Genomic DNA, 25,575 nt, shown 5'->3' on the forward strand with positions numbered 1-25,575 from the left:
TTTTCGATTTTTAGCAATTTTTATATTCTATGCATATCAATATTTGAGTTATTTCATCGAAAACTTCACTAGTAGTTTCAAAATTTCGGGCACTCTATGAAAGAATATTGTCAAGTAAATATTAATGCGCAATTAAGTGATAAGTAGTAGGATAGGAAGGGTTGTGTGACTTTTTTTGTTACATCTATATATAGATGAAGGTATATTTTCACATCTTCTATATATAGATGATATAAAAATTTTTTCTTACGTTTTTTAAGTCATGAATTCGTAAGAAAGCGCGACATTATTAAATAAATTAGTAATAAATATTATATACTAAACACATTTTAAAAAATTAACATTAATTTTAAAATAATTTATTTTTTATCTTTTATAAAAGAAGCTATATATAGATGATGTCAGATATTCCGCGATTAATTAAACATTGTTTAAATCCTGAATGGAATCAATGGAGTCATAATCAAAGACCTCATAAACGAGTAAAAGAAATTAGAAATAATTATTTTCATGAATAAAAGATTCACTACCATAATGAAATAAAAAATAAAAAAATAAAAAAATTTTAAAAAAATAAACTTTAAAAAGAATTTGATGAGTTCAACATTGAACTTTAAGAAATTAATGATTATTTGAATTTATGATATCAATTATTTGATTCATTCTTTCTTCAATCTCTTCTATTCTTTTTGTTAAATCATCTATTTTCATTAATGAGGTGATTCTTGATTGAGGAATAGATTTCAAACTAACCACTCCTTTTATTTTTGAAATTTTGAATCCATCAACTTTAAACATTTTATTCAATTTACACGTTGTCAATTCTTCAAATATTTTTTTATTGTTAGCATAATAGTCATTAAATTCTTCAACAGATGAAAAAATTTTTATTTCAGTAATTGGTTTAACAACGTTTATTTTTTGTTGAACATTTTCACTTTCATTTATTTCTTCCTCCTCTGTTTCATTTATTTTTGAAATTGGTTTTATTTAATATTAAATAAAAATTAGAATATAAGTGATGAAATATATTTTTTAATTAATATTAAATCAGAAATGGCGGCAGGATTCTTTAAAAAATTATGGGATGGAATTAAGAAAGCTGCAGGTTGGGTTCATAAAAATATTATTAAACCCGTTGCAAACTTTTTGGCACCAGTAGCGAAAACGGCAGGAACTATCATAGGTGGAGTATTAGGTACTAAAGCAGGTAATCCGGCGATGGGAGCACAAGCAGGTAACGCAGTTGGTGGAATTGCTGAAGGAATACTTAATAAAATAGGAGGTAGATAGTGGAAAAATAAATTATTTTAAAATTATTTTTATCTTAGTATCGGTTGAAGTCTTTGATAAACTTTTTCTCCTTTATTTAAAACTTCTCTTATTGGGGCAGCTTTTGGTGTTATTGATTCAGCAATGTCACTAATTGCTTCTTTATTCTTAAATATCCAATTTGCTCCCTTCTTCAATGTTTCCCAAACTTTACTCGCTCCTCTTTTTACTTTATCCCACAGTTTCTTAAATATACCTGCAGCCATAGTTGATTATTTCATTAAAATTAAAAATTCATTTTCATCTTTTAATTTTGATTTTTTATTTAATAATAAATGACGACTAACTATTTAGTGCCAAACACTAAACCGATTAATGGAAATGTGTTTCATTCATTCGAAAAGATAAATGAAATATTCGCAAAGAATGACGGTAGAAGATATTATAGAGAACTTGAAAGTTCATGCTATGACTCTGATGCTCCATATTTTGATGATAAACAAACTCATTTAAGAATTACAAATCCAGCTCATGATGTGAACCAATTAGGTGACACATATATTAAACGCAAAGTTAAAGCAACTCTAGTTTCAAATAAAGCTTTCACATGTGATACCGCTTTTAAATGCATGCGTTTATTCGTTGGTTACAAATCATCAAATCAAAGCTTTAAACAATTAGAAGTAGAAACCGAAAGAGGTGATGCCGGTTATCTTCAGATGGATTGCGCCCGTGAATCTTTCGCATTTGCAACATATAAACCAAAATCAGAAAGGAAAGTTAAAAAGTTTGTTCATTCGTTATATAATAATGTTCAAAAATATGATAACTCAGTATGTGGTAAATATATTGACCCTTCAGAAGTTTTCAAGAAAGCAAATGAAGAAGTTGATGTCACTTTTGATATGATTATTCCGGTAAATGATTTGTTAGCATTTCAGGCGTTCGATGATTATCCTAAATCATTTGGTGATATCATTCTTAAATATTATGTTTTCAGGGATACTTTAGTATTTTGTCAGGTTGACCCGTTAAGAGTTGCTGATTTACAAAATTACGTTTATGAAAAGATAACTGATGAAAATTATGAAAAGATTATGAATCATGTTTATAAATATGATCGCAAATTCCAACAAATCGGACTTCCTTCCAAATTAATTACAAGCTTAGCCGCTACATCTGCTGACGCAACAGTTGATGACGTTATTATTTCATGCACAAAGATGGAAGTTTTAGAGGATAAATGCATTACACCAGGATACGGTTTAATTGAAGAATCAGTTAAAGCAATACCACGTTTATTCAGTAAGGAAGATCCATTCATGATTCCAGCTCAACATATTGACGTTCGTTCACTAAATGGAGGTTGCATCACTCCTGAAGGTATTAGCTCAGATTTCTCATACGCTCTTCATAATGTTACAGATGTTGTGTTAACATTTCCGAAGAATGCAATGCAAAGAACAGTTTTAGAAAATCCAATGCTTCGAGGTCTTCAGGTCACTATAGATTCCAGAAACTTCCCCGATCAAGCGATGACCACAGTGGGTGACATATTCTTTACACGCATGCTTCAAGCTTCTGATTTAGATGGAGTGAATGAATGCACGGAAGAATACGAGGACTCATTAACTAGACCACTGAATGATGATGATGGCACGCCATTAGCTAGAACATGGAAAGACCAAACTTCATTCTTATGCACTATTCCAGTTCAACGTGATGGAGCGGGTATATTCTTTGATGGATTAGAAACTTTCAACTCACAAGTTACAGTACAAGTGAAAGCTTATCCAATCATTCAGGGTGTAAATGACACTTACTGTTCAAAGGTGACAAATCCTCCTCAGGTTTGGTTTACTAGGACTACGTATTGGACATGGACACCGGATGAAGGTTTGAAATATCATCCAACAGGTACACCACCACAGTATAGAAGTTCATATGATGAAATATTGATGAATAGAAATGTTTAAAATTATAAATTTATTTTGATTAAATGGATTTAAATTCATCCACCCCTTATGAAGAATTAGCAGGAGTATATAATACATACATAGATGATATGATTAATGAAGCATTGAGTGATAATAGAAATGCTCTATCTAAGGAAAAATTAATGAAAATTCCATATTCTGAATGTTATTTAAATTCAATCACTGCAGCAATTGGTAAACAAAATAAAGGTAAAACATTAACGATATTAAAACAAATTATCATTATTGCTAACACTTCCCCCTATTCACATGTGTTAATTTATATCAACCGTTCAGGTTCACCTTCAGATGATACATTTGAATCTTTAAAGCATTTAATCAAAATTCCAATTATTTATTTATCACAAGAAGAAGCAGAAGATTATTTAAAAAACTTTTTAATGTATAAAGAATTATATAATACAATCAAGAAGCAAGGATTAGAGGATAAAATTATTGATAAACAACGGGATGAATTATTTGAAACACTTTCTATTTCAAATTTTGATAGAGAATTTTTGCATTCACTCATTTTTCTAGATGATGCAGTGAAATCAAAACTAATAACAAACGAGAAATCATATTTTAATCAGTTATTAACTCAATGTCGACACATTCAGTGTTCATTCTTCATGGCTGTTCAATACTTCAAAGCATTAAGCACAAACATTAAATCAAATCTATCAACCCTTTTATTTTCAGTGGGTTTAGTCGTCAACAGTTGAACGTTATGCTTTATCAAGTGAATTTACCAATGAGCATTAATGAACTTTACACACAATATCAGCAATTAGGTGAACATGGAAAAATAATAGTTGATTTAAATAAAGGAAGTGTTAAATTTGATTAACTTTTTATAATTAATTTTTATTTTTTATTTATAATTAAACATGACAGAAATAGCAAATCTTCTACAGGTTCCATTAAAACAAGGGACAAACAAAAAGGGTGCATATAATAGAACTATGAAAGTTCCTGATGGAATGAAAGAATTAGTTCATTTTTGCTGGTCTTCAAAAAGATGTTAAACAAATGAGAAACGTTTTAACATTACCAGAAGCTCAAGCATATGCCAAACGTCATGGTCCAAATTGGGAAGCACACGAAGCAGACATTACGGGTCCAAATGGAAAACCTGATGGTATAAATGAAGTTTTCGTTACTGATGGTCAAGGTAATATTAAAGTCATAAATGGTTATAAATTAACTATATCTGATTATCCTAAACGTAAAGCATATAATGAACGTTATCCTATGCAATTGATGAAAATGGAAAAGCTGTTAAACAATACATTGGAGAAGGTGAAAATGGTCCAATTAATTCATACCGTCATAATCCATATTCTTATTTCAATGAAGAATTAAATGCTATTGAAGAGGGACCGGATGGATTACCACGATATTCTAACCAGTTTGATGGTCAATATGCAAATATTAGACCTGAAATTTCAGCTAAGAAATTCTTTAAAGTTGCTTTATTCGATCCAGTTTTCGCAAATGTTAAAGATGAACTTAAACAGCAATTCCAACCAATTATAGTAGCAAGAATTGCATCAGGTGCTTTACTCAAGCATTCAAAGATTTAATTAAGAAACCATTATATCAGCAACGGGGTTTAACTTATGATTTAGTTAAGGAATCAGATAAAAGAAAATTTGAGAAATCAGATGATTATAAGAATGCAATTAATGAATATATTCGGTCTATTAATTACGATGAAACAGCTAAAAATCAACTTCATGAACAAATACAGGGAATAATAGATTCAAAAGTTCCAGCAAAATAAAAGTTTAAATATATTTTTTTATTCGAATATAAATGAGAAGACGTTTCACTAGTCAAAAGAACACTAACGCAAAAGCAGAGATTACGGTTGGTTATAACGTAAATGATAAATCACGAATTATTCAAAATGTTAAAGTTAATGTTAGCCCTGAATTAACAAGGTCAGCAACTCAACCAAATTTATTAACTCGTGACTTACCGAAAAAGGAGGAGGAGCAAAATAAAGAATGGAGACCCAATCATTTTATCTGAACCCGGTAAAGAACCTGTTGAAATTCCACTTATCCAACATACCCCCACCTCTTTCATCAAACATCGAGAACCCATATAAAATAGACATTAATTCTGAATTAATGAAAATTTACCGTGATATAATAATTAATAATTATGATTCAATAATAAATTTAATTGATCAATCCGGTTTAATTATTTTACCTTATGAATCATTAATTCACATTATCGCCATTCTTTGTGATGTTCAAGATTCAGACGTTAAGATTCAATTTTTCATAGATGATGAGTTTCATGCTGCGGAACAGTTGCAAAAATAAATCCTATAAAGGATATTAGCACAATTAAGATATCAAAGAACGAACAACAACTGAACTTCATTTAACATATAATGATATTTATAATAAAATAGTTGATGAATATAAAATATCACTTGAAAAATTCTTTGTTAAGGCTATTTAATATTCAAGCATTAACATTATCGAATAATATCCTTTGAATCATAATCAATATAATTGACCTTTCACAGTTTCTATCGTTTGTTTTATTTCTTTTTGTTCCCCACTATCTGATCGGTCATTGTAATTGTTTTTGTTATAGTATCAGCTTTATCTTTAACTTCAATCTTTTTTCCATCGGGATATTTAAACCAAAATTCCAAAAATTCGATATTGTCAATCTGTTCATATTTTAATCTATCAATTACATTTTTAATACCATCTGAAAATCTTATGAAATGGTCATTATATGGGTTTGATTGAACTAAATTTGAATGAAGTGAATATAACCTGTTGATGAATATGACATTGACTCATATTTTCTGAAACACTAAAATTTATAACATGAATGAATTTCTTATTCGTTGAATTTATGAATTCTTGAGGTAATCTTATTAGTTTTTATTTATCACCGGAAAATAACGCTTTACCATATTTTTAATCGTAATAAAAATGTCAATTATCAATATTATTTCAAATAATAGTTGTGAATTAAATTTAACAGTTAGCGGAATTTATAATGTTACTCTCGTTTCTGTGAGTGGTAAATTTAATCCCATTCTTTTAGACCCTTCAGATTATATATCATTTATTAAAGATGACCATGAGCCACATAGCGCGGGGTCGTAGACTTGAAAAAACGTATGATATGTATATAAATAATGTGATAGGCAAATGGGATATTAACACAATTTTAAGTTATTTAAATGAATCATTTACGTATGGTATGAAGAAAATTTTAAATCAAAACCCGATAAACTTTTTGAACTTGATGAAATAAATAACCTTATTAAATTCCGCTGAAAATTAAATTTTGTACTCCTTATCTTCGTTCATTGTTGGGGATATTAAATTTTGAAAAGATGTTGGGGATGTTTGTATTTGACACCGGTTCCAATTTCATTTTAATCAAATGTGATAAAGTTAATACCCCAATGAGATTCACATCAAACATTAACCCTAACTCTTACCATCAATACAAAAACATTTTATCCATCAACTTAAACACATTTTCTTTATCATATCCGTTCAATTATCCGGGAATTCATTTATCTTCATTCAAAAGATTTATCAAATATTAAATTTAGAATAACTGACCTATTTGATTGTGATTTAGAATTCATGAATGAAATATAGGGTGTCCAAAGGTGCGTTTAGCACAGCGCTCTATATGAGACTATTAAAGGAGATATATGCTGATTATAAATATATAATAAAAAATATGATATATGTATATGATGAGTATGTTGTATTTTGGCGCCATGCCGGGATATAAAATGAATTTTGAGACAAGAGGGCGTTTCGCGGGAAATTTTGGCGGGATTTTTTTCATTTTTTTAAATGAATCATAAAGAAAACATCCTCGCTCTTGCAAAAAAATGCAAAGACTGTAAAAAAATCTACGAGACATTGGTAAAATGCTTCGGTATGGATGCTCCTAGCTATTCCACTGTAACGTATCATGTTAGGATGTATCACTTCATGAACAAAAAGGCGCCCATCATAAAAATTGACAAAAAATCGCCGGATCAAAGAAAAATCAAAGCAATTCTTCAAGCGCTAGATGAAGACCCAAGAGCATCACTCAGAAGGATAGAGGAGATGACAAAGATACCACGTACAACAGTCAGTTATTATCTGCACAATTATTTGAACTACAAACTAGCGTATACACGTTGGGTTCCGCACAACCTTAATTCAGTTCAAAAAAAATCTAGAGTCCAATCTTCGAAAGAGCTCCTCTCTATATTGGGTGCGTATCAATCCAAGAAGTTTCGCTTTTTAGTAACAGGGGACGAGTCTTGGTTTCAATATGCAACAGAAGCCAAAATCATGTGGATCCCGAAGGATGAAAATCCGCAAACATTCCCGAAGAAAAAAATTGACACACCAATGATGATGTTGTCGGTTTTTTGGGGCGTGAATGGCATCATCGCAATTGATATTCTTCAAAAACTTAATACGATGAATGCTCAGTATCTAATTGACAATGTTCTTACTCAAATTATCAATTCTGATGAGTTTGAGAAATCCAAACAACAAAAACAAAAGTTTGCAATTCATTTTGATAATTCAAGAGTTCACAAAAGTCATAAGGTAATGAATTACTTGGTGGAAAACAATGTCAAAGTTGTTCCAAACCCAATTTATTCACCTGATATTGCACCCTCTGACTTTTATTTATTCGGCACGCTAAAAAAGAGAGCTGAAGGACGCGAATTCGCGAGTCCAGATGATCTTGAAAATTTTGTAAGAGAGCAATTTGAGCAATTTTCTCATGATGATTTAAAGCGTGTCTTTCAAGCCTGGATCGATCGCTGCGAACGCGTGATTGAATCCAATGGTGATTATATTTAAATAAACTTTATATATATGTAACTTGTTTATTTCTATTCGCAGTATTCAGGTTTGTGCTAAACACACCTTTGGACACCCTATATTATGGCAATTTCAAATAGAAAAAATAGCTGATGAGATAACAGATTAAATATTTATTTTTAAATCATAATAAATGATTAAACAACAGCAACCACAACAACTTAAGGCACAAAACACCCAGGTCCTTCAGACCATTACATATGCCATATATGCATATAATTCAAAGACGGCAGAACAAACGCAAAGGTTGAAATATGGAGATTTGGAGATAGTATTGAAAAATGACCATTTCGAATTCGTTTGCAAAGGTGGTGCAGTGATATCAAATATAAAAGAAATTTTATTTATGAATTCAAAAATTAAAGGAATAACGGATGATATAACATCAATTCCACCAGAAGAACAGAGATATTACGCATTAAATGCATTTCCTAAAGTTTTGAAGATTGGAAGATTTAATTTAAATGAGGAATTCATAGAAGGTTTCCTAAACGACATAATGAAGAAGGCAGATAAGGAATATGTGGATAGTGAATTAAATAAGAAAGCAAATTTGGTTTATGTTGATGAAAAAGATAATGAAATTAAAGAAAAGGTTGAATGGTATCATGAATGGACATTTGAGACTTTTAAAGTTAAAGCTGATACAGAATGGGTTTCAGGATGTTTAGACCTTAAAGCAGATAAAACATATGTTGATGAAAATTATGCAAAGAAGTCGGAAGTAAATGATGTGATTACAAGCATGAAAAATGAAATACTTCAAACATTATATCCTGTTGGTTCTATTTATACATCAATGAATTCAACAAATCCAGCAAGTGTTTTAGGTTTTGGTACGTGGAAGCAGATTGTAGATAAATTCTTATACTGTGCTAGATATTCAAAGCAAACAGGAGGTTCGAAGAAAATTAAAGAAGCAAACCTTCCACCGCACACTCATACAGGAACTACAAACTTTTCTGGTGACCATATCCACTCATTAAGAGACCACCCATTATACAACTCAGAGTATGAAGCTGGCTATGATGTTTTATCTCCAGATTATAACCATTCAGCAAAAAAGACTTTTCGACCAACTGAACCAGGAGGAAATCATGTCCATACTTTCACAACAAATCCAACAGGCTTGGGTAAAGATTATATGCCACCATTTGTGACTGTATTCGCATGGTACCGCGTTCAATAAACACACTTGAGCCTATTTTGCAGGCTTACCGATTTCAATAAACACACTTGAGACTTGACCCAAAGGGTTTGGGCTTACCGAATGAACTAAATATATTTTATGTCTGTAATTAATTAGGTAATGAAGTAATAGATGAACTGCAGAAATATATGTTTACGTTAAGTGACTCAAAGAGTCCGGAGACAAAGTCTCATGTTTCAGGTTATTCAATAATTAATTATTTTTGAAGAACTGAAGGTGTCACCACGTCACCATGTCACCAGGTTAATTAACTTCTCTGAAAAAATGAGACAACATGACATTTTGACAACAGTCCCGGAAATATATTTTATCATTTATGGTTTCAGGTTATTCAATAATTAATTATTTTTGAAGAACTGAGGGTGTCACTACGTCACCATGTCACCAGGTTAATTAACTTCTCTGAAAAAATGAGACAACATGACATTTTGACAACAGTCCCGGAAATATATTTTATCGTAAATGTTTTGTCATGATTTCATCGTATATCCTTTGTCAATACTTCATTGTATATCCTTTGTCAATACTTCATCGTTAATGTTTTGTCAAAACTAAACGTTAATGTTTTGTCATGGTTTCATCGTTAATGCTTTGTCATGACTTTGTCAAGACTTATGAAGGAGGCGTTGAAGATGTTATACCATCTAAGAACTTGAGAGAATCGAAGCCAACACATCTGGGACCATTAGAGCGGGAGTACTGGAAAGACAAAAATATGCCAGAAAGAATAAGAAAATTCTTCTAAACTTTTTCATTAGATGTAAATCAGACATGAACGAGAACAGTCATGATATCATTAATGGTACCATTTATTTTAACATAAAGACGCAAAGCGGCGAGGACGAAGTCCATGACCAAAAATAATGTTTATGTTAGCATGTTAGATCTAACACGTTTTCTAACCACTTTTCTAACATGGTCTAAAACTCTCGAAAATCATGAATTTTTGACATTTCCTTATGAAAGAAAAATAACGCTAATTTTTTTCTAAGAAAAATTTTTATCTTGTATGTAAAGATATGATTTCAACAATAGGTTCTACAACACTTCAAACAACAACTTCACCAAACTCTTTAGTTATGAATCCAACATCTATGTTAGTAGAGATGAAAAGCTTCATTCCTTCTTCATATACTTTTGAGACAGAAATACAAAGAATTAAGCAAGAACTTTTAACAAGTAATTTAGACTGTAGTGCGAAAGATGAAACAAATGAACAGTATCTTTATGACATGCAGGACATTATTGACCATTTACTCAAATTGCCTGAAATCCAACAACAAAAGCTCACTATTCATGAATTCGATGAAATAGAAGTGAAACCAACTGACTCAGTAGAAATAAAGAAGTTCATACGTAAAGTAAACTATGAGTTTCTAGGATATCATTGCAACCATAAAGTTATGGACAAAGATTGCGACATGGTATATAAGAACATCTCTGACATATATAAATCTGGGGAGTTTAAGACATACGACAACTTTGTTTCATTAGTTGCTGAATGTGTATGGCAGATAAGAGATAAAGATAAAAGATGTAAAATATGGAATGGACAAATAAAACCAACAACTTTTGAGTTAAAGAAAACCATTGACGCCTTAGTTGTTCTAGCAGGTCAAATTTCAATGTATAACGCAAAAATGAATCCGCAATGTTCAAAATGTAAAGCAGCAATAAGGAAATATAACTACTCCGTCAAAGAGATAGAACGTATGCGAAACGACTATGCTGACTTAAAGAAAGAAGTAGAGAAACCAGCAGAAGATAAAATGGACATGTTAGCATTTCTGAACAAAAACTATCCAACAGCTGACGATTTCCTATTATCTGATGTCAAGAAGAAGTATAAAGAAACCTTCGGCATAGTTAAAATTTTTGATATTCTTCGTGAAGAAATAGAAGCTACAAAACTGTTTAAAGTCATGAACCATCGCAAGTTAGTATGGTTATCTTGGGTACGGCGGCACTGCGTTCCACCTTACCCAATATAACCTTAAATATTTACAAAACCAGTAACGTATATTTTACAACACAAAACGACAACACTCACTTAACCTTAAATATTTACAAAGCCGCCAACCACTTCACTAACGAGCTCACCAACATTTTCGCTAACGACTTCACTAATGAAAAAATAAACGTTCTCACTAACGTTCCCACTAATGTTCTCATTTACAAAAGTATTGCAGCGCTTCCCATTGCTGTGCTTCACATAACAGCTCATAATCTTCTGACTCACTTTCTTCTTCATATAGGTCAAAATCACTGTCATAGTTTATACCTGTAAGTTTTGACAAAGCTAATGAAACACGTTTACCATTTGTATCTATTGCTTTTATATATCTCCCATTATGTTTGTTGTCGTAAACGCTCAAACTAACTTTACCCTTTCTCCCTCGTATCTGATAGAATGTATTTTCACGAGGAACGAAGAACAAATTCTTGAACTCATGACCGTTGTAGTTTGTTATCTCAATAGTTTTCGTCATTTATATAAAAATAAAATAAAAAATAAACTTAAAAATAAACTTAAAAATTAATGATATCACCACCCTCACACGTATGAAAACATAGCACAAAAATAAATTTAGGTGAAGTGGTGAAATCTCACCTCTTTTTTCACCTCTTTTTTCACCCACTTGAATTCATTGCTTTATAACTCTCTTCCTTTCTCCAACTCTTCTAACTTCTTCTTAAGTTCAGCAATGTTGTCCTCATGAAGTTTAATCTTTCTCAAAATTCCTTCTTTATCTAATGGTTGCTTTATCTTTCTAAACTGAACTCTACCATCCTTCATAGTATGAACGTAAAAACCTTCTGGAACCGCTCCTGATTTAATGTATTCTACCAAAAATTTTTGTTTCATTGCTTCAGTGACTTTAGTCGTCATTTTACTCTAAATAAAATGTTCAAATAAAATAAAACTAACATTATTTTTTCAGTAAGGAAACGCAGGAGTTTTACGATTTATTTGAGGAGTAGGTTCTGGTTTAAATGTTGGAGTCGGTTTTGGAGTTGACTTTTGAACAGGAGTTTGTACTTTCATAGGTTCAGGAGTCATTGAAGGTGTTGTTTGTGAAGGCGTTGGTTTTGACGTTGGTTTTGGCGATGGTGTCGGAGTTTGTTCAAATTCAGCTACTTCAGTATTATTTATAACATTTGCTTTATTTCTTTTCAACATCATAACTGCTCCTGCTGTAGCTAGCAAACCTAGTGGGAGACCAAATGCTATTTTTGACAGGAGCTGGTGGAACACCTAACCTTGGTGAGACTGCTCTTTGCCATTGTGCAGCTCGTAAGAAATATTCAATAGGTGCTCCATAATCGTTTGGTAAAGTTTGTTTCATAGATGGTGAAGGTTCACGAGAGCTTGATGAAGAACTCATTTATAAGCTTTAAAAATAAACGTTCATCCTTTATTCCTCACTGTCGTCCGTAGCTAAGTTATAGTCATCTAATCTTATTATTGGGATTCCATTAGCACGCACCTGAATGGCAAAGCAACAATCCCTCATAAATCCAATAAGTGGCTTTGGTACGTTTTCAGTTGCTAGTTCAATAGGTCCTTTAACAGACAATTTGTATGTTATTGGAGCAGTAGATGTTTGACCTTGCTGGAAGCAAAAGTCCACTTCTGTTGGAAAACCACATAAGAAATGTGTGTTGTCATAGCTATCCATTTATGTTCCACACTACCCATCCACAATGACCTCATAACATCTTCATTAAATCCTATCATATCATTGTTTGTATTGCAGGCGTTCGCAACCATTTCATAAAATACAGGTCCATATGATTTTTCAGGTTCTGCAGGCATATTTCCATAAGCTCCCATGGAAAGCTGAAGATATTTAAACTTAGGGTTCTCAAAATTAACATAATAGTTGTCTTTCTTTCTAAATAGTGCCCAAATACTTTTAACATTAATAGGCGTATAAGCTGCTGTAAATGTTGCACTTGAAACTATCTGTATTCTTTGAGAATGAACCGTCCATAGGAATCCAATCCATAACTTTAACAGGAAAACAAAAGCCTCGTTTGTATAATGTTCTACAAGTTCTGTATAAATGTTAGGGTCTAAAGAGAATGACTTTGGATGAATGAAACATTCATTAAAATCCATCTTGTTCGAAATAGTTGCTGGTTTACAGTTGTAATAGTAACTGTTCCACTAGCTTTACTGCCTTCGTTATCATAGTGAATGGTTCATTCCATGGAACAAATTTATTTGTCGGTGGATTTGAATCTGAAGCAAATGCAACTTTAAGAGTTGGATTGAAAGCAATGATATCATTTACAGATATAGATGTGCATTGTAAGGCGTCGCTACTGAACTTTACTTTAAGCTGAATGTTTCCTGCAAAAGCTGGAATAAATCGAATAGCTTCTAATGGAAGGAATCTTCTAACAGGAATTCTTAAACGAAGCTTAAAATCAAATGATTTTCCTGCTGTAATTGGACCACTAACAATTTGTCCTGTTCTGCATGTTCCCGAATGACTCCATACATCTTCATGTCGAGTCTTTGAGAAAACATCTACTTTTTTATTTGTTCGGTAGTTTGTGAGTTTGAAGTTATATATGCTTCTTCTCTTGCGTTGTCTTGAGAATATACGATACGACCATTTGCAAGGATTTGATATCCAGCAACTGCATAGAAAGCGTCATCGAAACCAATCCAAAATCCTGGTGGGTTTGTTTTATTGGAACCTGAACCAATTTCTTTATCTACAATAAATTGACCTTCCATTTTATACGTAATGAATGTATTGTAAAGGTCCAACATATTTTCACCAGGAGGTGAGAGATTGAATGTTACCCATGTGTTATCTTTAGCAGTTCCAGGTTGTGATGGAATCTTTGCGTCAGAATATTTTCTATTAGTGTCACCAATTTGAACTGCATTGTCTATGATATCGAAATATGAGCGAATCTGATGAATATGCTCTGCTGGAGTAAATTCGTTTAACTGTTCGTTCTGCATGTATTTACTTCAGATAAAAATATCTATTTACTTCATATTCTCACTCTTCTTCTTGGTATTCGTGGTGGAAGTTGTTTCTTGACATTTTCAATGAACTGTACATTCTCTTTTGTCTCAACTTCTTTCACTGGCGGGTCAGGGTTCTTTGACTCGGTTTGTTTTTTCAATGAAATTCACGAACTTTGCAATAAGCTCTTGGTTCGTTATTGAAAGTACATCTGGCTTCTTTTCTTCTTGTTCTTTTGGTGGCTCAGTTTGAACAGAAGGTTTTATATGGGCTTCGTGGACTTCACCCTTGTCATGCACCTTAATGTTGTCGCTCTCTGTATTCGCTAATGGAACCTTTCTTTTTCTTACGTATATTTACCATCTTTACTCTGACTTACGTAATAGAAAGGATGTTGTATTCCTCTTGCGTCATTTAATATAATAGACTCTTCGTTCTGATTTTGACAAGCTCATTTTACATCGGTTAAAGTTTTAATTTAGTTTTTTATCTACAGTCAAATGACTCAGACAAGCCCTACGGACAAGACCCAAGGGGTCATAGATGTTGAAGCATTGAAGAAAGAAATTCGTGAGCAAATTTTATCCGAACTGAAGGAACAAAAACAAGAACAAAAGCCAGAGAGACCAAAGAGAAAACTTAGTGAAAAACAACTAGCTGCATTAGCTGCTGGAAGACAGAAGAACCCACGTTTGCTGGCGAAAAAAGCTAGAGAAGAAGCAAAAGCAAAGGAAGAACAAAAAGCAAGGAAGCTGAAGCAAAGAAAGAGTAAATGGTTTATTTTTATCCAAACTAAATGTATAGACAAATACCTTTATCTGTTGCGTTCAGTAGTGAAAACCCTGACGTCAAAATAAGGGAACAGAGTAACGTTTAAGTTTCCAACAGACTGGATTGTGAACATAAATGAAGAGAAGTACATTGGCATAACATCTATGTATATAACACGTGCTTTCAGAAAGGTTGACTTTATACTTCAAGTCGAGATAGAAAATGACGAACAGTCTTTAAGCGCCCAAAACATTCACATATACAAATACTTTAAAGACGATACAACATTGTTGCAATGTATGATTTCATTTAATGAGATGTTCGAGAAAAAGTTCAACATTGAAGTACAAACTTTACAGCCTTTACGTGAGTTTCTTGCACAACTGAAGGAAGAAGGTAGTCAGCCACAACTTATAGACTTTCATTATGAATTAATGAAAATGAAGATGGAACACATGACTGTCAATTCATTGTATTCTCACCATTCAATGAAGTCGCTAAAAGAAAGAAAATCCATTACGTATAAGGTTTCAAATCTCTGAACCCAATGATGATTTTAAGAATGTTTTCAATTATGATGCAATGCTTCCGAGGAAAAATGAATTTTCAAAGATTGTAACACCTGGCATTTGGGATAGAAAGCAAGCAATACTTTACTCTAATATAGCCAAAGGCGTTGAAAATGAGTTCATTTGGTCATACAAGAACTTCACCACTTCTAACCCTAAATACTATAATTAACTGGCTTCAATCGTGAGTTTTGGATAAATGTTCTCCACTCATGACCATAAATGTCCAGTGTTCTTGCTCCAGATGGGAAGGACTGTCTCTACATTGAAGCACAACTCTTAAACTCTACATCGCAGTATTGTAAAATCTACGCTAGCTTTATTTTTATCACGAATGACCTCATTGCTGACAAAAATAACCGCTAGCGGCAAGGGCGAAGCCATGACCTCATTCATCCTCATTGCTGACAAAAATAAGCCGCTAGCGGCAAGGGCGAAGCCCATGACCTCAGAACTTCAACTTACGAATAAAGCTTGTTTTAGTCGTTATTGAAAAGTTGAACTTTTCAGCAAAGCAGTTGACATGACTTACATAAGTCGAATGCAATCTCTTGACCATCATAAAGTGCTTTGTAAAGTTTCATTAAACTGAACTCAGAGTCTTTGTCATATGTTCCAACAGGTATGTGAATGTTCTTATCTTCATTGTAATAGCATTGTATAGCTTCAGGAAACATTTCATTAGCGGTTAAAGCAATAACATTCTTCACGCCTTTCATTCTGCAGTGAAATGCAACTTCATTTAAATCGTTAGTGAGTAAGTCTATGTAGGTCTTCTTTCCACAGAAATACTTTTATAAGTAAACTTTGTTTTCCAGGTGTTATTTCTGCAAAGTCGCTATGAAATTGACCAAGGTTCTTTCCTATAAGTTCGCGACCATATCTCTTCTTAAACTCTGCTGCAAGCTTTGGTATGTCTTCATTATATAAGTGCATACTGTCGGTATCCTGGTAAAAGATTTGAAGACCATATCTTCAGCAGTACAGAATACTTCATTCATAATACGTTTTGAACATAGACAGATATTAACACCAAGTGGAGAAGTTAAAGTGTTGCAAATGCTTTTCGTTAGCTTGAAAATAGTTTTATCTGAACCATCCAAACCTTCGAACTTCACTATATGGTTGTATTTCTTATAGCATATCTTATAGCATCTTTGTCATTTACTATGGTTTATTTTTGACTCAATAGGAGATAGAATAGTTTTGCATAAATGCTGTTCAGAATGAGTTTTTATAATTTCTTGTAATGGGTTCCTTCTTTCTTATACTTTAACCTTAACTCAAACAACTTCTTTACTTCATCTCTTATTCTCATATCTCTGTTTCCATCGTAATAGTATCCTTGCAACACTTCACATTTGACCTGATATTTTATGAGGTCTTGTAATGTATATGGTCAACATACATGAGACAGCAAGTGTTTGAACTTCTTGGAACGTTAAGTTCTGGATTTAGTTCGGGTCGCAAACTATTAAATGAAGGTCTGGGTATACCAATCTCTGTTATCTTAATGAGAACAAAGAAGCCAGACATAAACTTTTCACCAATGGGTTCCTTTTGGTCATCATCGAATAAATGTCTCATGAGATACTCTGTGCTTAACATTTCTTCCTTCAATACTTTTGGAATACCTTCTAAAGTATAAAGTCTTGCTATAGCTGAAGGATATAATGAAACAGTGTCGAAGTCAGCAATGAGTTTCTTTTTGCTCTTTTGTTTCATGTTATCTGACAACATACATCTTCCACCTTGAATGCATCTCGAAATAAATTCTCTTGGTTTATTTGAGAGGTCATAAAGATTTCCATTCGGGAAGTATACTCTGTTCTCAAACAATTTGTTAGCAATAGAACAAATACTAACGTAGTCATAAACGTTTAAATCAAACTCTTTCAATAAGTCATTGCGGAACTTTACAAAACCTTCTCTTAAAATTCTTACATCTTGTTTGCAGTAAAACGTGCTATATTTTTCTAAGTCGAAGTGGTTTTCATCTATTCTGCAACCTTTGATGGAATCTATGTTTTTCATGAATGTATCTGCATCATGGATAAACTTACATGCTTCAGAAATGACACCAGTTCTGTTGTCATTTGCTAACAAAACACTGCTGTAGTAGTTATATGGAAATACTTCTTTCGGTCCTGTTTGTAAGTTAAACATAGCAGGAAATAGTTTAAGCTTCTTATTTATAACACTGTAAGAGTCTTTTATAATAATTGCCCGTCCTTTATATAAACCAGTTATTTGCATTGTTCGTGAACCTTTAATGATGGGAGTTCCTTTCACTTCTGTCATGTGTCTTAAGATGAAGTTTATGTCATAACTGAGGTTGTGGAAATATATTAAACTCTTGTCAGGAAGTCTTTCCAAAAATTCTGTTGCACAGTTTTGACCCCAAATGCTTTCACTCACTGAACCATCTTCACTGTCATAACAGATGTTAAAAGCTTTATGAAAGCCGTCTGTGCTACACTCAAAGTCAGCAAAGAAAACGTGCTCAGGAATGAATTTACATTTAGCTTTATTTACTTCTTTTGACTCTGCTTTCTTCTTCAGTTGTACACAATACTTTGGAGCATATGTCAAATCTTTAAATGGTGCAAGGTTCTGTTTATATAAGTCAGTAGTATATGTGAAAAGTTCTCCATAAGAAATAGGTTCGAAATATTTGCACTCCCACAATGTTTTCATAACATCCCATAGCGGTGTTGTTCTATCATAACGAACTACATATTTATCTTCTCTCTTTGTATAAATCTTCATCTGTTTCTCAATGTTCATTCCACCACACTCCTTCAAGATTTCTATATAGTTTCGAATGAAGTATGTTGTCATTGGTAATCTTTCATTTAGCATGTAGTGGTCTTCAACAAGAAGTAAGTCAATAGTTCTAACAGTTTCGCATTCTTTTGGTATATATCTCTTTATTTCATTATGTCTTGAGTCATTGAAATAACCAATGGTAACATTAAATGCTATACCTGTTGAATCGAAATTTCTTGTACTTTACTTTGAGGAAAGTCTCTAACACGAATGACTTCTCTCATGTGGTCAATAGTTTCTTCATTTACTCCAGCCTGAATGCAAGCATAAACGAAACAATTGTCCTCTGTCATAAGTGTTGCAGTTCTTTTGTTCAGTTCATTGAAGATTTGGTAGCGTTCAAGATTTATAGGTAATGTGCAAAGATACTTCCAGAACTGACCGCTTCTCTTCTTATAAAACTTCTTTTCACCATTATCTTTCCAAAAGCTTTCTATAAGTGCTGGGTTTCCTGTTTGCTTAAGAGCTTCCAAAATGGCTTTCTGGTCATTTGTCAGTGTGCTTTCATCTCTATATGGTCTCTTTTTTGGTTTGCCTTTCTTTACATCTGACATCGTTAAGCCTTCATATTCTGTTAAATCATACATCTTTATTTCGTAAGATTCTTTATGTTTGTCAAGAAGAAGTCATAGTGCATTTCAACAATACCTGCAGCATTTGCTTCTATCTCTGATATAAAGTTCTCCTTCAAGAGCTGATGTAGTAATGTTCCAATATTATTGAGGTTTAACGTAGAACATTCATACTTTCCACCAAGTTTATAACATACCATCCATCTCTGTTGCGAGTTTATTTTAATTTTCTCTAAGAGTCTCATGAAAACCTTACCGAAATGTTTGTGTAAGTAGTCTCTGTTTGGTTCATCTAAAGCTTCGATGTTAAAGTCAATGAGTCTATTGCCTGACTTCACATTTCTCTTCCTATTCTCTTCATCTTTCTTTAACCATCTCTCACCTTCTTTTGGTTTGTCGTCAATGGAACGAATGACATCGTTAGCTTTGCGAACTTGTTCTATAGCACTTTTAAACATCTCTCTTCTCTGTTGTTTCAGTGTGTCATCTCTCTTTCGTGTTTCACCAACGTTTGCATTTGTTATGTCAAACATCTCTCTTCTTACTTCATGAGGTACAGCTCTTCTTGTTTCACCAACGTTTGCATTTGTTATGTCAAACATCTCTCTTCTTACTTCATGAGGTACTGAACGTCTATGATATAAGTCAATAGCAATGTCATTTAAAGGAAATGCTCTTGCATGGACTTCGTCCTCGCCGCGTTGCGGCTTTATGAACTCATGAATTCTATCATAACTTATTGCACCATTATAGTCTTTAATGAAGTCAGCGAGTGCTTTTTTGTTTGTTGCGTAATGCTTTGCAACATCTATATTAGCTTCTGTAAGAAGTTGTTTTATTTCCGAGTGTTCTAACTTAGACAACTTCCGATACATCTTTAGTAGGAAATAAAAAAATATTTTTTGAAAAAATTAGATTAGATTTTTTTTAAGTTATTTTTCAAAATAATTTAATATTTTTATTTTAATGAAACACATGCAAGATTGCAAGTTCTTTTCATACAATGCTCTCGCTACTGCCATCAAGAATGAGTTCAATAATGCTTCAAACGTTAATGTTATCTTTAACAAGAAGTTTGTGAAAGAATCTAAGTTTGGTCAGTATGTCAGACCATTAGCTATCGTCATTGACCGCAAACGTTATACTTCACAAGAGTTAGCAGTAGTTTTGAAACAAAAGGGTTTCTTCGTGAATGTCAAAGATACACACTATACTGTCATAAAGAACTCCAACATTGACTTCTTCAGTATTGCTATGAATCTTTCCGAACAGAAAGAATATAAGAAGGGTGAAACATCTGTGAAATATTATCCTTCATCTCTGAAGACAATAACGAACAAAGATGTTATACAAAAGTTCTTACCAAAGGTTGAAGAAGCTTCAATTGACATTGACGAAGGAAGTGAAATGGTTGAAGAAATTGACCCTGAAGCTATTTAACCAAAAATATATTTTTGGTGAAGAGGTGAGATATCACCTGTTTTTTCACCTCATTCTCTCTTCGTTAATGTTGTCGTGACTTCTTCGTTAATGTTGTCGTGACTTCATTCTTCCTCTTTGAAGTTATCGAAATATTCTGTTATTTTTTCCTTCAGTAATGTTAAGTCTTCTTTGAAGGTAAGTATTGTGCAACCTTTGATGTCATAGTGTGTTTGAGGAAGAGTATTTTTGACAATTTCTTTTATTTGCTCATTCGGTGTCATTGAAATCGGTAAGTTTTCACGATAGAACCAGTTTCTGTCAGATTTATATATTTTAGCAAGGTCGTAAAAGCTTTTGTTGTTTCTTCTGACTAAATGCAACATAACCATATCTCTATCTTCTTCTTTCTCCAACTCTTCAGTATAAATCATATACTTATAACTCTTTTCCTTTCCTTTTGGTACTGAACGTGGTATTCTTTTCTGTATGCTTTTGTCTTTGGATTCAATGACTTCATCTTTTGCTTGAAGTTTCTTTTCCATCTCTCCACGTTCTGCTTTATATAGTTCATCTAACATCATGAAAATATAACAAGCATAACGAGGTGAAGCCCACATTGCTACAGCATTTACTAAAAGTCTATGAACATAATAACCTTTCAAACCAGGTGCCAAATTCTTGCGATTTTCGTACGGAATCTCTTCCCTCGGTTTTCCGAGGGAAGCAATCATATGAGGAAATTCTTCTAAAAGTTCTTTTGCCTGTTGGTTTTCAAACCAATGATATGCTTGCTTTGTAGAACGAAGAGCGTTCATTATACTTTGCATTTGATACATATCATCTTTGACTGAACGAATGAGTCTCAATTGTTTGTTATATTGTATGTATTCGTATTCTTCATTTATGGCTTCATGAACGATAGCAGTTGTTGTGTTCTCTAATGTTGACATTACTGTTCTTACATACAGGATAAAAAAATAAATAAAATAAAAACTAACTTTATTTTTTCTGAGATAAACACTATTTCTTCACAACATTAAATTTTATCCTGTATGAAATGACTTTAAAAAGATTATTGACTGACTTCGAATACTATCTCATTGACGCACTGACAGACCCTCAAAACTGTGTTGAAAGTTCTTTAAGCTTTAAGATTGAAGGTACGACGCATTTTGTCTTCACTTACGTATTGAAAGAATATGACCGTTATCATAACGAAGTGAATCAAACACTAATAAAATTTGTAGATAAAAAATTGGTTAACAATGAATATTTTAAACGTGAAGACCCAAACACTGCTGGAGATGATGAAGAATACAGACAAGTTATTGAAAAAAATAACGCAAGATTAGATGCAATAGAAAAGAAGTTTAATGAATGTCTTACAAACACGTATGAATATCTTATGCAGTGGGAAGCCAGATGGAAATAAATTTACGTCAAATATGCAATTTATAAAATCTTATGTCGACAGGCTACGTAGCACAGTGGTCTAAGGTGGTGTTATGGAGGGGTCAAGGTCTGTGGTTCGAACCGCGACAGCGCCGTATTTTCTTATTTTCTTTATTTGTCTTGTTTGTCGTGAATAAAAAGTGTCATAAAAGTGCTCTATCTTCCACGGGAATAAATAAAAAATTTACTTTATTTCTTCTTTATTTCTTTGTTCCCGTGGAAGAAGGGTTTTGCTGTTTTTTCTCAGCCGAAATCAATGATTTTTTCATTTTTGGAATCCTTAGCGAATGAGGAATCTTTTCTCTCGTGGAAGCTTTGACCTAAAATATAATTTAGGTGAAGAGGTGAGATGTCACCTGTTTTCTCACCTCTTTTTTCACCCTCGTGACTTTGTCATAACTTCTTCGTAAATGCTTTGTCATAACTTCTTCGTAAATGCTTTGTCATAACTTCTTCGTAAATGAGTGTAAATGACCAAAAATATATTATAGGTGAAGAGGTGAGATGTCACCTCTTTTTTCACCTAATTTCTCACCCTCATGAATTTTCATGAATTTCCTTAAGATAGAAAAATAACGTTAGTTTTATTTTTATTTATTTTTTTATTTTGTATGTAAAGATATGATTTCAACAATCGGCACAACAACAATTCAAGCCGCGAACGGCGGGACTCTGTCCACAACAACTTCACCAAACTCGTTAGTCATGAATCCAACATCTATGTTAGTAGAGATGAAAAGCTTCATTCCTTCTTCATATACTTTCGAAACAAAAATCCAGAAGATAAAGCAAGAACTTTTAACAAGTAATTTAGACTGTAGTGCGAAAGATGAAACAAATGAACAGTATCTTTATGAAATGCAGGACATTATTGACCATTTACCTAAACTACCTGAAATTCAGCATCAAAAACTAACTATTCCTGAATTCGATGAAATAGAAGTGAAACCAACTGACTCAGTAGAAATAAAGAAGTTCATTCGAAAGGTAAACTATGAGTTTCTAGGATTTCATTGCAACCATAAGGTTATGGACAAAGATTGCGACATGGTATATAAGAATGTTTCTGACATATATAAATCCGGGGAGTTTAAGACCTACGATAACTTTGTTTCGTTAGTTGCTGAATGTGTATGGCAGATAAGAGATAAAGATAGAAGAGGTAAAATATGGAACGAACAGATAAGACCAACTGCTTTTGAGTTAAAGAAAACCATTGACGCCTTAGTTGTTTTAGCAGGTAAGGTTTCAGAATATAACGCAAAAATGAATCCGCAATGTTCTAAATGTAAAGCAGCAATTAGGAAATATAACTACTCCGTCAAAGAGATAGAAAGAATGCGAAACGACTATGCAGACTTAAAGAAAGAAGCAGAAAAGCCAGCAGAAAATAAAATGGACATGTTAGCATTTCTGAACAAAAACTATCCAACTGCTGACGATTTCCTTCTATCTGACGTCAAGAAGAAATATAAAGAAACTTTCGGCATTGTTAAAACTTTTGACATACTGACAGAAGAAATAGAAGCTACGAAATTGTTTAGGATTTCAAATATACATCGTACAATTCATGTAAAACGCTTGTGAAAAACTGGGGTGAGAAAACAGGTGAGAAAACGGGTGACATCTCACCTCTTCACCTAAACATTATTTTTACTGAATTTAGCAACAAAATTCTGAGTAAAATAATTTTTAGGGCTTGTGTCAAACCGTTGAGTTTTCACAAAATTTAAAAAAATAACGTTTACCATGTGAAACGTTTATAAAATAACTAGGGTGAGAAAACAGGTGAAAAAACAGGTGAGATTTCACCTCTTCACCTAAACATTATTTTTGGTGTAAATTTATGACAAAAATAAATGGTACCATTAATAATACATGACTGTTCTCATTCATGTCTGATTTACATCCAACGAAAAAGTTTAGAAGAATTTTCTTATTCTTTCTGGCATGTTTTTATCTTTCCAGTACTCCCGCTCTAATGGTCCCAGATGAGTTGGTTTAGATTCTCTCAAGTTCTTAGATGGTATAACATCTTCAACGCCTCCTTCATATCTTACTTTATAAGTGTCATCGTTTGTGTTATAGTCAAGTATTTCAATAACCACTCCTCGCTTTGCTTCGTCAATGGTTTCAGCAAGTTTGCCATTACTACTTTCGACTAATTTATGTCGAGGGTAAAATGCTATGGAGTCGTCAGCAGCTTTTATAAGATATCCATTACCTTGCGTAGAGTCTACGATATAATAATTTCGACTTAACCTTAACGTTTTCTTTGTCAATGGTTTGTCGTCAAGAACTACACGAACTTTTGTAGCCAGGAATGAGAGTAAATTGTGTTGAATTTCTGATATTTTGTGTTTGGCTTCGTTTCTTTGTATATACTTTTCTTCTTGTTGTTGTGTCATTGAATTTGGTGTATGTCCTGTTGTAGAATGTGTTGAGGAATTATATACTTCGAGAAAATGTTTCATTGTTTCTTCGGTAAAGTCTCGCTCTTGATTTAAATCTCTGAGCGTTCTTATGAAGCGGTTAATGATACGAGTATGTTATGGTTATGGTCTTCAGTAGTGTAGTGAGTTATGTTATGCTTAATGAGAAATTCTGTGATTTCATTGCTGAGGTATGCACTGTCTTGGTCTGATGTTAAAATACTTGGGTTATGTTCTGCTACAAACTTTTGTAAAACTCTTAACACTTCACGAGTTCCTTTATTTTTCATTGGATATGCATATGCTTTACGAGTGTTAACATTTATGAAGATGAGGAATGGTTTATGTCCTCCTTTTCTGCTTTGAATGAGAGTGTCAAATTGGTATCGTCAGGAGTGTTGGAGTAAATTGGTAAAAGTAGTCGTAAGGGTTTATTTTTGTTTGATGTACAACATTTTTGTCAAAGAACCTTTTCACTTCAGCTCTGTTAGTAAATCCCCAACTCTTTGCAGCTTCATTGAATTTCTTAAATGACCTCCATGGATGTTGTTCGAATACTTCTTTCAAGCTCATTTATGTAAAAATAAAGATTTTATTCTAGGCTCAAGTGCGTTCATTGAACGCGGTACCATGCAAATACAGTCACAAATGGTGGCATGTAATCTGCACCCGAGCCTGTTGGATTTGTTGTGAAAGTATGGGCATGATTTCCTGCGGTTCCACAGAAAATACCTGCGCTTGAATCTACTGGGTCACTTGAAATATCATATCTATGCATTCCCTGTCTATCCGAACCTGCTGCAAGATTTGTATAACCTCTTTTTGTTATTGAATGTGAATGACTACCTGTTGTGTTTGTAGTTCCTGTATGAGTGTGCGGTGGAAGGTTTGCTTCAGTAATTTTCTTCGAACCTCCTGTTTGCTTTGAAGAGTTAGCACAGTATAAGAATTTGTCTACAATCTGCTGCCATGTACCAAAACCTAAAACTGTTGCTGGATTTGTTGAGTTCATTGACGTATAAATAGAGCCTATAGGATATAATGTTTGAAGTATTTCTGTCTTTAATGTTTGAAGCTCTGTTTTGTCTGCTTTCTTGTCATATAAATCTTGAGCAGTGAATTTAATATTATGTTCATCCTTCATGACATAAACATCTTTACATCTAATGTTTTTCATCGTCGTTATG

The 25,575-nt window shown here is 32.9% G+C and overlaps 9 protein-coding genes and 2 pseudogenes across 11 annotated transcripts, besides 6 other annotated features; 5 read left to right on the forward strand and 6 right to left on the reverse strand.

The window, feature by feature from the left end:
- Nucleotides 1–1,322: 1,322 nt before the first annotated feature.
- On the reverse strand, nucleotides 1,323–1,538 carry TVAGG3_1046340 (uncharacterized protein; the record flags this gene model as incomplete). The annotated part of the gene is made up of 1 exon (XM_001584417.1): nucleotides 1,323–1,538. One exon carries the CDS (start codon nucleotides 1,536–1,538, stop codon nucleotides 1,323–1,325), a length of 216 nt encoding a protein of 71 aa, XP_001584467.1.
- A 69-nt stretch (nucleotides 1,539–1,607) lies between these two features.
- Nucleotides 1,608–3,248, forward strand: TVAGG3_1046350 (uncharacterized protein; the record flags this gene model as incomplete). Its single annotated transcript, XM_051255667.1, has 1 exon — nucleotides 1,608–3,248. The coding sequence occupies one exon, from the start codon at nucleotides 1,608–1,610 to the stop codon at nucleotides 3,246–3,248; it is 1,641 nt and encodes a 546-aa protein (XP_051081241.1).
- A 149-nt stretch (nucleotides 3,249–3,397) lies between these two features.
- Nucleotides 3,398–11,272: a mobile genetic element.
- Nucleotides 6,896–6,923: a terminal%2Cinverted (terminal inverted repeat of Mariner transposon ID:TVAGG3_1046370).
- Nucleotides 6,896–8,199: a mobile genetic element.
- TVAGG3_1046380 lies at nucleotides 6,991–8,119 on the forward strand (annotated as a pseudogene). The gene has a single exon. A coding segment is annotated over exon 1 (1,129 nt).
- Nucleotides 8,172–8,199: a terminal%2Cinverted (terminal inverted repeat of Mariner transposon ID:TVAGG3_1046370).
- TVAGG3_1046390 (keratin-associated protein family) lies at nucleotides 8,274–9,329 on the forward strand (the record flags this gene model as incomplete). Its single annotated transcript, XM_051255668.1, has 1 exon — nucleotides 8,274–9,329. One exon carries the CDS (start codon nucleotides 8,274–8,276, stop codon nucleotides 9,327–9,329), a length of 1,056 nt encoding a protein of 351 aa, XP_051081242.1.
- Nucleotides 11,273–11,285: 13 nt separating the features above from the next.
- Nucleotides 11,286–12,020: a terminal%2Cinverted (terminal inverted repeat of Maverick-1B transposon ID:TVAGG3_1046400).
- Nucleotides 11,286–25,575: part of a mobile genetic element that runs on past the window's edge.
- Nucleotides 12,515–12,736, reverse strand: TVAGG3_1046410 (uncharacterized protein; the record flags this gene model as incomplete). The annotated part of the gene is made up of 1 exon (XM_001584421.1): nucleotides 12,515–12,736. The coding sequence occupies one exon, from the start codon at nucleotides 12,734–12,736 to the stop codon at nucleotides 12,515–12,517; it is 222 nt and encodes a 73-aa protein (XP_001584471.1).
- Nucleotides 17,394–18,543, reverse strand: TVAGG3_1046420 (organellar and viral DNA polymerase type B; the record flags this gene model as incomplete). The annotated part of the gene is made up of 1 exon (XM_051255669.1): nucleotides 17,394–18,543. A coding segment is annotated over one exon (1,150 nt), but the record flags the coding sequence as incomplete, so codon positions are not given.
- Nucleotides 20,109–20,522, forward strand: TVAGG3_1046430 (uncharacterized protein; the record flags this gene model as incomplete). Its single annotated transcript, XM_051255670.1, has 1 exon — nucleotides 20,109–20,522. A coding segment is annotated over one exon (414 nt), but the record flags the coding sequence as incomplete, so codon positions are not given.
- TVAGG3_1046440 (KilA, N-terminal/APSES-type HTH, DNA-binding family) lies at nucleotides 20,627–21,454 on the reverse strand (the record flags this gene model as incomplete). The annotated part of the gene is made up of 1 exon (XM_051255671.1): nucleotides 20,627–21,454. One exon carries the CDS (start codon nucleotides 21,452–21,454, stop codon nucleotides 20,627–20,629), a length of 828 nt encoding a protein of 275 aa, XP_051081245.1.
- Nucleotides 22,578–23,543, forward strand: TVAGG3_1046450 (organellar and viral DNA polymerase type B; the record flags this gene model as incomplete). The annotated part of the gene is made up of 1 exon (XM_051255672.1): nucleotides 22,578–23,543. One exon carries the CDS (start codon nucleotides 22,578–22,580, stop codon nucleotides 23,541–23,543), a length of 966 nt encoding a protein of 321 aa, XP_051081246.1.
- TVAGG3_1046460 lies at nucleotides 23,879–24,678 on the reverse strand (annotated as a pseudogene). Its single transcript has one exon. A coding segment is annotated over exon 1 (800 nt).
- Nucleotides 25,002–25,532, reverse strand: TVAGG3_1046470 (phage tail repeat-like family; the record flags this gene model as incomplete). Its single annotated transcript, XM_051255673.1, has 1 exon — nucleotides 25,002–25,532. The coding sequence occupies one exon, from the start codon at nucleotides 25,530–25,532 to the stop codon at nucleotides 25,002–25,004; it is 531 nt and encodes a 176-aa protein (XP_051081247.1).

This window comes from Trichomonas vaginalis, chromosome I (genome assembly GCF_026262505.1).
Source record: "Trichomonas vaginalis G3 chromosome I, whole genome shotgun sequence".
NCBI classification, from domain to species: Eukaryota; Parabasalia; order Trichomonadida; family Trichomonadidae; genus Trichomonas; species Trichomonas vaginalis.